The sequence below is a fragment of the Pollicipes pollicipes genome, unplaced genomic scaffold, assembly GCF_011947565.3.
Source record: "Pollicipes pollicipes isolate AB1234 unplaced genomic scaffold, Ppol_2.1 Scaffold_7261;HRSCAF=8764_pilon_pilon_pilon, whole genome shotgun sequence".
In the NCBI taxonomy this organism is placed as follows: domain Eukaryota; kingdom Metazoa; phylum Arthropoda; class Thecostraca; order Pollicipedomorpha; family Pollicipedidae; genus Pollicipes; species Pollicipes pollicipes.
In genome coordinates, this window is record NW_023597054.1 from 33,242,976 (window position 1) to 33,256,590 (window position 13,615).

The 13,615-nt window shown below is 49.4% G+C and overlaps 2 protein-coding genes across 2 annotated transcripts in view; one reads left to right on the forward strand and one right to left on the reverse strand.

The window, feature by feature from the left end:
- LOC119111317 (uncharacterized) overlaps positions 1 to 2,951 on the forward strand; it is a 75,406-nt gene extending 72,455 nt beyond the window's left edge. The window contains exon 21 of the mRNA XM_037235131.1: positions 1,715 to 2,951. Coding sequence (XP_037091026.1) covers positions 1,715 to 1,925 — 211 coding nt within the window. The 3' untranslated portion in view covers positions 1,926 to 2,951. The remainder of the gene's footprint in view (positions 1 to 1,714) is intronic.
- A 4,026-nt stretch (positions 2,952 to 6,977) lies between these two features.
- LOC119111744 (uncharacterized) lies at positions 6,978 to 11,279 on the reverse strand. Its single transcript, XM_037235544.1, has 2 exons — positions 10,724 to 11,279; positions 6,978 to 7,725 (listed from the first exon to the last, which is right to left on the reverse strand). Exons 1-2 carry the CDS (start codon positions 11,140 to 11,142, stop codon positions 7,638 to 7,640), a joined length of 507 nt encoding a protein of 168 aa, XP_037091439.1. The 5' UTR covers positions 11,143 to 11,279; the 3' UTR covers positions 6,978 to 7,637.
- Positions 11,280 to 13,615: the final 2,336 nt, after the last annotated feature.

Below are 13,615 nucleotides of genomic sequence, written 5' to 3' on the forward strand. Positions count from 1 at the left end.
TCGTGTCACCTTGGTGCTATATAACTGAGCGGGTGCTGGTGTTGTCCATAAATGATTATCACTTGTGACACTTATTTGGGTTTTCCGTGGCTGATATGTGGCCGGATATCATCAGTGGAAATAGGCCAAGGCCCAGGATTCTCTCAAGATTAAAAGCAGTATGTGTCGTACGACTGCTTAGCAAATGATAACATAATACATTATCAGACTTTTTAAAGTAAAATAGTTGTAGTTCCGAAACTCACGAATTGCACTAAAAGTACAACAGCCACATCAAAGCAGCCTCACTAGGTAATCAAACCACGTAGTTGTAAGCTCATCGTGGCCTGAAAATGTATAAATTTCTAAGTGAAAAGATGTTTGATATTAGTAAGAAAAGGAAAAAAGAGGGAAAAAGTTAATCGACAAACTTAGCGTACCGAACGGCGTAACTAACAACAGTATTTCTACAATTGACATAAATATGAGCGTTGTCTGAAGAAAGTTTCTTCCCCTAAGCAATTCCAAATAATTAGCGATAGGTAGCACGCTCCCGGTTGGGGTCAATTTGACGTCTCTAGGTTTTTTTAGATTAACTTCCAAACGGCGCGTGTATTCGCGCCAATTTTTGCGTAACCGTAGGCCATTGCATAGCGGATTTTTTGGTACGCGCAATTTGATGTGCCCTACAAGGCCACTGATCCATGGCAGGTCAAAGTCAAGTCAAGGCTGATAGCAAAGGCAATTTATAAGGAATCGTTTAATCTGATACGATAGCGGAGTGTTAGACGACATCATACTTCTCCGATATACTTTTTTAGGGAGTAAAACAGCTCGATATAGTATCACGACAACTTCCACTGACTTAAGGGCAAGTATGAGGCCCCTATCGAGGCCTGACCTTTATCTGACCACTTTGTTTTTGCCCCTTGGGATCTTGCTGAATGGGGGAGTTTCTGGTGTTCATTTCGAGATTATTAACAACAGGGACCGTAAAAGGCATCTTTTAGGGTTAGAGTAGGTCGCTGACTTAAAATGACCTCCGTCAACATTTTGTCTTCGGGGACATACCGCCTAAATTAATCCTTTGCGCTGATTCAGACTTCAAAATCAAAGCAATCTCGTAAGATTTCTATCACCATGCCCTCCTTTAGGTCAAACAAGGTCACTGGCCTTAAATCGACATCAGTGATCTTCCGTGTTTGACCTCTTAATGTCTGATATATCAGGGGGTCAAATCGCCCCCCCCCCCCCACCCACACCCTAGCGAAGGGTATTCAACCGTTCACCCGGGCAAGTATGAAATATCGATGGAAGGAGAAGAGCAATGCCAAATAGATGGAAGAGGCTATCACTCACCCTTAGCTCCGTGCGACGTTATATTGCAATTTTTTTGCACCGCCAGAAATAAGAATGTTTATCTCAATGCCGCACGTCCTGGTGCCGAGAAACCGCTGCCTGATATTACCTGTTTCGGACAGAAAAACTTGCCCCACAAGACACATTTATAGTCAAATGATGTTCTGTTCTTGCCCCCATGAGAAATCTCTGCGCTGAGCTGGCTGCTGCTGTGATGTTGCCGAGTGTTTCACAGACAGCTGCTGTCGTGACGGTGCCGTGCTGTCCTCAGCCGGTCGCTGCCGTGGCGTTAGCTGTTTTCCGCAGCTTGACACTGCCGCCACCACCGCACTGTCCGTACCCGGCCGCTGTAGTGATGGTAGCGCGCTGTCTGCAGCTGGCCGCTGTCCCGTCCTCTGGCTGCTACGGCAGTCGTCATGGTGCTCGCGCTGCTCCTCTGCCTCGGAGCCCCGGCCCGGCTGAGGCGCCGCCACCGCGTGCTCACGCTGTGGACGCCGCCGACGGCCAGCCTCCTCTACTTCGTGCTGCGCGGCCTGGACCTGATGTGGTGCGATAGTGGCGTCACCTTTGACGCCCACCGGTCGTGACAAACCCTTTGAATAGACGAGCGTGCGCCTCGTACTCGAGCGGGGCGCAGAACGCATGCTGTGTTTTTGACCGCGATGACTTTGTTGAATTGAGCGCGCTCAGCATGCCAGGAAAGGTCTGTTTTATTAGTGAAATGGGATGTCTCGCGTTTTATCTGTGTAACAGAACCGACCATGAGCGTTTGAATTCCCCACCCGTTCCCCTCTAGCATACTTGTGCGGGTCTGAACCTTCGGGAGTAGTAAATTAACTACTGCTCAAAACCGGTCACATGCGATTGGCGTATAATAAATAATAAAAGTTGCAACCGGCGTACAAACCGATTAGTCAAGCTCCGGCCACAGAACAGTGCGGTATTCTTGCTACTGGACTAACGTCAAAGGCTGCGACGTCTAACCGTACTTGTGAAGAAATCCTGCGGTGAGACGTTTTTCGGCATTAAGCTACCGTTCAAAAGAAAAACAGATCTGAGCTCCACCCTCAGTTATTAAGCTGTTTATATTTTTCGATGCAGCCCGAAAAACTGCATCCTGTGGTGTAAAGCTAAAAAATTGGCAAAATTTACGTTCAAAATATTGCAAATTTATTTCCTGAAGCACGTAAGCATTAAGTTGCCGAAACAAGTTAATGTTAAAAAGTGAAGAAGTTTATGTTAAGTAGATTTAAATATGCTGCTACATTGACAAAATAAGTTTACAGCAGCGACAGATGTCAAAATAGACAAGCTAGTATTAAGACACTCAGCAGCTTGATCACCTGATGCTTCATCACAATAGCTGCACACGTATTTCACATGATGATAACCCAATTATTTGCGCTCACATTCACGCGCATCAGTCGTTTCCGATGCAATGTAAAAATTAACGGTGCCGCTGGTCGAAGAGTTCAAGAAACATTACTTGAGAGTGCGTGTTGCTTACAATACAGCCAGTGAATCTGGCAAGCACTCTAGGAGAGGCTGGTGTCTGTCGATGCATGCTGAATCTCTCAGTTATGTTTGTTTGGTCGAGTTTTATTCGTTTTTAGTTGACACTACCGCATTTAGACTGCGCTCGCGCATGCGTCACAAATGGCTACGTTCGGCGCGGTAGCCCCACGGAGTGCGGCTGCGCAGCGCCGCCGACTCGACCTGGCGCCGCTGGCAGGTCACGCCGCGTGCCCGCCGTTGCGGTCTCCGCTGCGCCGCGTCGCACCCCCTGAAGCGCGCTCCTCGCACTGCCAACACGGGCCTGAGGAACCGCAGCGGTGCAAATGCCGGTGGTCGTGCCCCGACCAGTCGCAGACGAACCGGCCAGGATGGGCCAGCAGTGAGGTGCGGCAGGTCTCCCCGGCATGCGTTATTCGCTGCGGAACTGCCCTGGCCTTGATTTGATCCTGCTCTTTATCTGAACTGGCACTAGTGGGCTCTACCTCCTGAAAACACCGCCCTATTTGTCTAAGCACACTGGGCAAGGCAGACCCAGTGTTTTGTAACGCCCGGCACTCTCGGCCTTTTTATCGGCCTGCAATGCGATCTTTTCCAGCAACAAACTAGGAAGCATTGTATTGTAATATCTTAAGGGCGTGCAATCATTGGACGGCCAGATGATTGCTACACACGCCCTCATCCGCGAGGTCAATTTTCTTGCGATGCGCCCGCTGGACGACTGATACTGCTGCTAGCCGGGCCATCAGGTGTACGGGCGGCGCGCGCTGGGGGCCGCACCTGTGTGGCCTCCTCTCAGCGGGCGCCCGTCAGCCGTCGCTGCTCACTGCTCACCGCACGCATCGATCGCCCGGCATGCGCCGATGCGGCAAGCCGTCAAAGCCCCGCCAGAGCCACCGTGCGACGTCCATCTCGCCCGTTAGCTGGAGGAAACCAGCAGGGGCGGCGCCAGCGCTGGGCGCCCGAGGGAAAACCACGTCAGACCTCGCCGTGCACTGTCAGAGAGCTAACATTAAATTCCCACGAAAATTTCGGGATACATCCCCGACCTCCTCCTCTTCCCATGCCTGTACTGCGGCAGTGCCATGTCGCATTCCGGGGGACACATCAGTGGGGTCAAAAACCGTTGAAACAAAAGGATGATCACTGCCACCAGGAAACACAAGGTCGACGGGTTACACGGTCACCAGCGTTCACCAGTGACGCTCCTTCAAACGATGTGCCACCGCAGCGGTGAAAAGGTGCTTTTCACGTCACCGACGAAGCTTGGAACCGCCTAATTTGTCACCTGGAGCCAAACATGTAAAAAAACGTTGTAATATAACCGTAAATGCGGAAACCACAAAACGGTGACAAATTAAATGCAATACGGCATGACTATCAAACAACTTCGTAGCTGGAGTTTATTTGTACCAAACTATCATTTTTTAGCCATCAAACGCTGAATGTTGGTTGAAGATTAACTGATAAAATTATCAAAGACATATTTGACATAACCAACCTAGGGGCTTGCAGTTTCCTATGCAATTGGTGGTGATGGGGTGGGGGGGGGGGGGATTTTGCCTCCTAACCGGGGATATAGTTGCCTATGTTTAGTTATCATCTTTCTTCATTATCTTAAGATAATTCTAATTTTGATAGAGCTCAGCCTCCCAAAATTATTTTGAGACACTACGCTCCTGTTCCCAAATGTATAAAAGGATCTCGAATCTGGGGAAAACAGTCCTAAGTGCATTTCGGAGCAAGGCTCAACCATTTTCATTCTGCACCGGACCCCCTCTTTCCTCCACCCCTACGTAGTTTGCAAAACTGCAGGCATACCCGTAGCCCTACATTTACCGATGACATGGTTCTGCGAGCAGCTCAGAAAAATATCCCTTTTGGTTTTGTGGCGTCATCGCACAATCAGCTGGAAGCGTTGGCGACTTTCAGTATCCTCATAATTATTGCCAGTGCAGGCTTCGCACTTCCTAACATGATCCCAACTGTTCAGAGCAAAACCAATGCAATACTGGAATCAACAAATGCAAATAACATTTTTGAACACGTCTATCACCTTTAGCTTCATATGCAATATGATAACAATTAAAGGCATTCTATCTCACGCCTGTCCACCGATCAGTACGCTAAATCTGAAGTGCGACGTGCAATGTGAGAGGCTTACACCAGCGGTGCTCGGTCTCCTACCTTACACCCGCTGTTCCTCTCAGCAGCAGGAAGCCCCGGGTGAATCCTTGACATGTGCCGCTCCAACGTCCTCCGTTTACCTCTAAAGCTACAGGTCAGGTACTCAGAAACACAATCCTCCTAGTCCGGCAGGGCTTTTTAACGCAATTGCCTTAAAAAACGACGATTAACTACGTTTTCCTACCCAGTCAGCTTCTCACATGTCGACAACCAACAGCAGCTCACAGCCTTGCACTGAACCCAGCATATTACCGCTTGGCAAGCACATGAGCTCGTCTGTCTCAAGTCGCACGCCGCTTTAAAAACGTTGGGCGGGAAAGTGATCAGGTTCGTCGCAAGATGCTGTGGCCAACCGCGATCTTACTACTAGTAATAAGTCTAGTTATTTGATATTTTGTGTTGTTTAGTATGTGAAGTGAATCTTGACTGAAAAATCTGTGACAAGCGCTAATCTGAAGGGCATTACAAAAGCATTGTGTCACCCCTTATCTGTGACGTCAGCACTGCAATGGTATAGTTTGTAGTATGCTTCTGTCACATGCTAAGAACTATCATGATTAGAGCTACTATGTTTGTGCAATATCCCATGGCTCAACTTGCTCGTTCAACGAAACGTCAAAGTTTCCACACGTGCTCTGCACATGCTCACGCTGCAAGCATTAGCGAGTACCAACGAATACAAAGCTTTGAATTTCGTTTAGCGCGTATGGTCTGCTGTGATATGGTCCGGTCTGTTGAAATTTGTTTTTCCTTTTGTCATTTTTTCACCAATGGCCTAAAAAAGTGTCAGCCTTCTCACCGATCATATTCGGTAAGTCAGAAGCTTCTGATACCCATGGGTCACCGTGGGTCTGACGGATATATCAAGCATTTTACATTTCATGTTAACTGTTCAACGATATGTTACGCTATCGTTTTGATTTCTCCCCTAGGGCGTTTACCACAGCGGTTCTCTACGGAGCGCGCTTTGGATTTGGGAAATGGAGCGTCACATGGTCCGTAATGACGGGCTGGTTTAAACTTCAACCAATGCGCTTCTCAGTGACTGGCCCTTGCCGTCCGCTGTGCCAATTGCATACGTTCATTTTTTACTGACCCAGCGATAACAGTGGAGATGCCACTTTTAAGTCGGTGTGCCCGCAATGCGCTGGTTAAAACAGCCCAAAATGCTGCCCCGTAACCACTAGCAACTGCCCTCAGCAAATTCTGTGGTCAAGATGACGGCGGTTGTCATGACGACAGCGGTCGCGACAACTGCAATTATCGCGGACTCGGGATACACTCTGGCTTTAGGAATGGGAATGGGAGTACTCAGTTCAGCTGTGGGAATGGGAGTATCTGTATTCGGTGGTCACAGCTCGGCTGGACCACCTCACAGCGGCGAACTGCCGCACGCAACGCCGACAGGGAGACTCTCCCCACGCACCCCGAGCAGCACCTCTTATACTCCTTCCAAGACTCATGCCCGCAACACGATCTGCGTGCGACTGGCCAGCGCCACCGTGACGCACCCCTGTCGGCGTGCCTACGGGGTAACACGCCGCCCCGAGCCGTGACTGTTCTCCTCACTCAGACATGAATCATCGCCCCACTCGGCTTATATGCTGACACACTGTCCAGGGGCATGGCCTACCGCTACAGTATCACATGATCTATGTGACGCACTTGTTCAAACTTCAGCCAGCTTCCCGGTAACAGACCCCTGCCTACTGAGCAAATAACAGACGCTCTTTTATCACCCTTGTTGCTATGAGCACGGTCGTTGTCATGACGACGGTGTTCGCGACTGCAGGGATAAGCGTAGCGCTGTTACAAACCGCTGACAGCGCAATTCGGACTAGAGAATTATTACAATTCATGTCGTTACATGACGACGGTGTGGCAGAAGCACCAATCAGTGTCACGACTACATTTGATGGTCCTGACGTTTCAAAGGAGTTTTTTGTTGTTGAAATATCTGCCATGCAAAGGCAAAAAGGCTGAAGTGATGGCTCATAGACCTTTTCGCCTTTGGACGGCAGATCTGCCTTAAAGGTGAGGCACCCCGTTTAAAGAACATTCACCTTAAAACATGTCTTTCACGCACACCTGTTCCATCGTTTCCGCAGTTTTTTTAATTGCCAGGTCTTATGTGACACCGGTAAGGGGTCGCTCCATCCTCAATTCGGACACACTCTTCGCCGGCTGCGAGGCAATGAAAGTAACAGTCGTCCAATACGGTACTGTGTAATAACATGAACGATGCTTCCTTGGTAGGCTAGCATATAACACTGACATCATTACAAATGGACCGCGGTATCATGTACCATATGCTGTAGGCACACACAAGCGCAATCTTTGGAACTCTTACATCACCGCTGCCTTACGGTTATTTCGTGTAAAACCGGAAGGGTTCCCACAGAACACATCCGCATCCTTCATCGACGATAACATGCAGGAGATCTATGCAGTTCGGTTTATAACATTTCACTAGGCTATAAGCGCATACTACGAATATAACTAAACGCTCCGCTACCGCATGAAAATCGCATTCAGCAACACTGATATTTGTCAGACTTTCGGTGTGTGGCATGCTCAGTACTGTGTCGATGCTCGATCGATCAAAATCGCTGGCTTGAACACGGAAAGCTAGCCACATCAGCCCTCTTGGCCATCGTCCCATACGAAGCCTCCGTGCACCGACCGCACCTGTCAACAAGCAGGAGAAAGTGTGTGTCAGGCCCCATGGCAGCAGTTACAGCCAGTTGTGTGTCGCTGAAGGAACGTCTTAAAAAGTTTGAGGGTCATGCGACAATAGAGGACCCTGTGGAAATGGTAAACTAGGAAGACACCTTTATGGGGTGGAAAGAGCAAGATGTTAACACTAGTGGCTGCTATTACCACGTAGATGATGTGAAGCGAGCAAATGGATTCAGTCACATTTGGGACCCTTCACAAATACGCCCTATTTGTGCACTGAAATAAAAGGACTTAACTGGCTGAGTAAGCCCATGGGTACCCATATGAAACTGGTAACGGCTTAGGATGGGTACGGGTTTTGGGAAAATTACAAGGCTGGGTGCGGGTATGAGTATGGATACGAGTCAAGGTGACCGTTGACGAAATGTCGGTTAAACGGCTGACGCAATGTCATGCAATGTTTATGCTTGCGCTTCTTTTGATAAAAATTGGCCGCGTCACACAGCGGGACTCACCACAGCTCAAATGTCCATTTGAGCCAATAATGTATAGCCCATTACCGGTAGCTGCCATAGGACAAGGTGGATGACGGGCAAATGACCGCTGCAATGATTGTAATCTAAGCCGTCCAACTGCGCTTGCTTTCTCTCCGAGCCCACTTAAGACCCATCACGTCAAGCTAGGTCGTTGGGGTCAAGCATGTTCTGCATTGCTATATAATGCAGATATTTGTACTACGATCATTTGACAAGCTAAATGGGAATTTTGTGGCATGTTTCAATTGAACGTAATTTGAATTATATATTTGACGCATGACAGGTCAAAGTCAAACATGTTCAAGAGGTCAAACATTTCCCCCATTTTTCATATAATAACCACCCACGTTACGACGAGATGGACATCATGGGGCGAAATAGTTCAATGGTTAGCTTGCTGGCCTCCCATGTGGGTCCTGGGTTTGATTCCCGGCTGCCCCATGGACTCCCATGTGGGTACTGGGTTTGATTCCCGGCTGCCCCATGGCCCCTGGGCGCTAATATGACCATCAAAGTCGCTGATGCTCCATAAAGGGGATGTGACGGCGTACGTCGCGTTCTCCTTAAAACGAAAAAGGGGCGAACGATATCCGGCGCATTAAGACACGCCCCTCAAGGCAATTCATATTTGGAACGATATGAGATACCCGCACCAGGTCAAGCGAGGTCATAGAGGAGTGCATAGGATTTCAATATTATCGACACGCAGATGTTACACAACAAAGAGCAAAGCTGAACAAGCGCGTTTAAGGTGTACCGGGTACATATTTCAACTGCGATCACCACTCACAGGTGATGACAGGGCAGCCCAGATGCTACACATAGGCACTAATAATCCAACGTGATGACCTTTCTTGATCTTTGGAAGGTCAGTGTTGCATGCATAAATACCTACAAGCAAATTTAGTTTAAAAATGAACCTTGATCAACGAAGCCCCCTGTACCAACCACTGGAAAAATTACGCTTGGATATGCTGACATTTTTTAAAACTTCTCTTTCTTAGAGTAACCTTGACCTAAGAAATCCACTCTAACTGGTTGTTACGCATGTCACAAAAATGTTCACGCGATGGATCATAAAAATACGTTATTGCACGTTTTTGCAAGTAAATGCACATGCATCCAGCATCATGAGCATTTTAAAATTTTTGACCTCGCTTGACCTCTGACAGCCTGACTCTACACCCTCACGCACAATCAGGCCTGACATCAATGACGTCAATAGTGATTATTTTTTAAAACGAACAAGTCACATACACTAATTGTCAATTAATGACTTGTATTGCAGATATGGCGGAAAGCCTGACTGACAAAACCTTCACAAATAAGTAATTATACACCATGACCTATTCGTAGAGAAATATTGCATCGATTTTTCTCCGCATATTCAATTTCTGTATATTTTATATTGAAAGGGGCGTTCAGAATATTCTTATTCTAAATTGAAAGGAGGGTTCAGAACATTATTAACTCAGCCACTGAAAGGTCGGCATGATATCTTAAATGGGTCCTAAGTTTCAGGAAAACCTCAAGGTAGCTCTGTCATGTCCCCTCCCCCCCCCTCGTCCGGCTAGGTTTGTTTGAACGCGCGTGACCGCCCGCACACACTGGCCCACGTTTTTTTCAAAAGTACCATTGTCCGTTCCCTGCTTCGCCAAATAAAGTTGGACTCGAGTTGTTGCGGCCCCGGTTGTGGTTCGAGATCATGGCCTTATTTCCGCTGGGGCTTTGTGAATGCCTGTCTTTTCGCAGCTTGCAACTTTGCTGTTGTGCTAAGTCAAAAGGGCCAAAGCGACATTTTTGGGGTAAATGGGGCTCTTCATGTCAACCGATGCAACTCAAGGAACTGCATTTTGTGATGTAAGGTAACACATTTGGACATATTTATGTTCGGAGCGCGACAAATTATTTTTTTCTAGGCAGCATGACATGATAACTTCGTCAAAACCCAAAAACGCCGCGCTGAAAATTCCCCTCATGGCGCTAAGCTCTTTTTATCCTTGGACGGCGGTTTTTTGTTTCCGTGTTTATGTGGGACATGAAATTGCAGAAAGGTGTAGAAAAGCCTGCCTAACCGTACAGCACTTGCGGTCTGCGGAGCCCTACAAGCAACCCGCGTAGACCACGCTTTTTAAGAAAAAAGATGCCTTATTCCTACTGAGAACTGCATGGGGTGTCTGTGGTTGCAGGGCATAAACCGGTCAAAAGACAGTGGGGAGCTTTACGGCGGCGAGAAAGAAAATGACCCGAGAGGAGCGGACGGGGAAAGAAAAAGAGAGGGTGAGAAGCGAAGAGTTGGTGTGATCCTCTGCAACAACGAGAAATTCATTCTTTTTTCATTAATCATCAATTCATCAGCAATTCACCAGACAATTTAAACTCGAATGCCATGCGCGCAGCTTACTCCAACTGATCATTAACCTCCCTTCCGCATTAACTGGTCCGAGCCGCTCCGGTCTTCACACACTCACCCCAACGACTCATTGGACTCGGCGAGCAGCTGGATGGAAGAAAAGCTCGACTTGTCATTGCGCTTGGTGGAGCCGTGGTGCGACCAGCGCTCGTCCAGCTGCGTTAGCATGTGTTTTCGCAGACGCTGGGAGGAGCGGCGTGCCCACTGGACCGAGGGCAGCACGCGGTGACAGCGACGCGTGCCGTGGTGGAGTGAGCACTCGCCGGACTCGACGCCACCCTTCTCCTGGTGGTGCCGCTTCAGCTGATGGTCCATACGGCACAGGCACAGGCCGAACGTGCACATCACGAGCGCCAGGCAAAGGAAGAGCGTGCCGGCCACGCGCGTCTGGTAGTCGTGCGGCGCGCCGGACGGCGCACGGAACGCGATCACGCTTAGTAGCGCGCCGGCCATCAGGAAGAGCGCGCCGAAGATCATCAGCGACACGTGACAGTTGCCCAGGAGCACTACGGAGAGGAGGGATATGTCGGTGGCGTCTTCGGTCGGCGTCTGCAGACGCGCTTCCAGCGAGCCGACGGCGGGTAGTGCTGCCGCGGCGGCGGCCGGCGGCGGCGGTGGAGGCGGCAACGGCGACGGCGTCGGCAACGGCAACGGCAACGGCGTCGGCGCCGACGCGGCGGCACCGGGCCCCGGTGACGCCGGCGGCATGTCCGAGCCGTGCGGCGCGCAGGGCGGCGGCGGCGGCGGCAGCGGCGGCAGCGGCGGCGGTGTCGGTGTCGGTGTCGGTGTCGGTGTCGGTGTCGATGTCGGTGTCGGTGCCCGCGTCAGTTCGATGCTGGTCCAGCTGAAGCGGCGCAGGCGGCCCTCGTCGACGCTGACGATGGGCAGCCCGTCGCCCTCCATCGCCGCCGCCGACGGCTGCCGTCGGCCCGGCCGCAAACAACTGGCGGCAAAGCGGTCAGGCGTCAGAGAGTGCCGATAGCGCGCTGACGGCCGGCGCCGGGCCGCGTCACAACAGCCGCCGGCCAGCGCCGCACAGACGGTGCGACGGCGCCGGGTCGGGCCGCCTGGCGAACAGCCGACGCGGCGGGGTGGCGCAGCCACGCACCGCACCACGGCAGCCACATCAGGCACTTGTGGACAAACCGAGCCCAGGTCTGAGTCATGGCGCCGGGGACTTCGTCTGGCGTGGCACCGAGACAACATGGGGGTATCATCACTGCATATCCCTCCGATGCAACCAATGCATTCGCATGTGGACTTTTCCTTTCTGTTGCCATGCTGTTGCTGCCATGGCTGACCTTGAGATGCCAGTGCATGACTGGAGGTGCCACGGCGCCTGTGGGAAAGCTGTTGGCGTACGCTAGATATCAGAGTACAGCAGGGCTGTGGAAAGCCATACTCTTACCACAAATGTCCGGTGTGTATAACCTAACTTTTCTTGACAGTTTTCAGTTAGCAGTTCATGAATAAAACAACGGTATATCGATATTTCGCCTCCAGGCCGATGTCGAAATGCTGTAATAAATTGATGAGCATAAATTCAAGACGTCCGCGGTTCCGATTTCATCTTTGAAACTTGTTTGAAACGATGCGACAAATTTGGACAGAACATCAGCGCTCTGGAGGTTATGCAGGTAAAGATATCCGACAACGTTTGCCAGTCATGGCCGGCAGCAATGATGCATCACTAGACATGGTGGCTTTTTGATGCATTCAATCCAACTAAAGGTGACAATTATTGGAATACAAGTACATGCAAACAAAGCATGTACATCAAATTTTGCACACTCAGCGTTAGCATGCAAAACAATTTTCGTGGTTAAAAAGGTTTTGAAATGTGGAAGAGGTATTTCAAAACTTATCAAATGTATATTCAATACTCCTTGCAGCCATACTGAAGAAATTACGTGACATCCGGTGTTTCAAGTGTACATCTATCAAAATGACTTTCATATTTTCTTATAGTACCCTCCGAGAACCTCGAATCTTTTGGCACTTTTACTCGTGCGCAGCGAATGTCGGGCATCTTTTCACTCCATGCACAATGACCCTGAATGAAAGCAACATGTCCTTCGAGGGTGAACCTCATCGTCTCCGTGAGTGCACCCCTTTACAACATTCTCGTACTCTAGCCAATGGTCAACGCTGCGAAATCGCCAACGCTCATGTGGTATAAATCAATTTGATGCGAATTATGTCGTCATATATTGTGTTCACCAAAAATGATGCGGTATGTAACATAGCACGTGCTTTTCTACAGCGCCGTGCTATACTCATACCTCACCTTGTGCTATCGCGAACATCACACACCAGCTTTAAGCACGAGGCCAAGTGGCACTGGTGAGCCATTGGCCAATATTTGAAGGCTTTTGAGAATGCAACCAAAACAAGTCATATTCACGGGAAAACCGCGGACGCGATTTTTACGCTGGGTTGCAACTACGGCGAGTAACCAGGTTTATTTAGGTCACCTTACCTGTTACTTCATTTGGCATTGACATGTAGACAGCAGAGCTATAATTTGACTGTATATAAATAAATATATAATTATATACATATATATATATATATATATATATATATATATTGTGACCTAATTTATCCAGACATCGCATGCCGGGTGAATGGCATCACACCGTTTACTACATCAAGGAGCCAGCGGGGCGCCGCTTTGGCTGAACCAACAACCGGAAGTGAAGATCGGTCCGTCTCAGTAGTGTTGAGGACGAACATCGCGCAGAGTGGCGGAAACATGCCCGGAGGCTGGCGTGGACCACGCGTGCTGTGTGCTACTGAGAAGTGGCCATCATGCAGCGTACTGATGCGCGAGATTAATGAGGGGTGCCCGTAAAACTCGGTCGGCAGTTTGGCACAATCGTCGGATAATCTCATTTTAACATAATATAGATTAGTGAGTATCTCCATGAGATACAGGTGCATCTCTGTA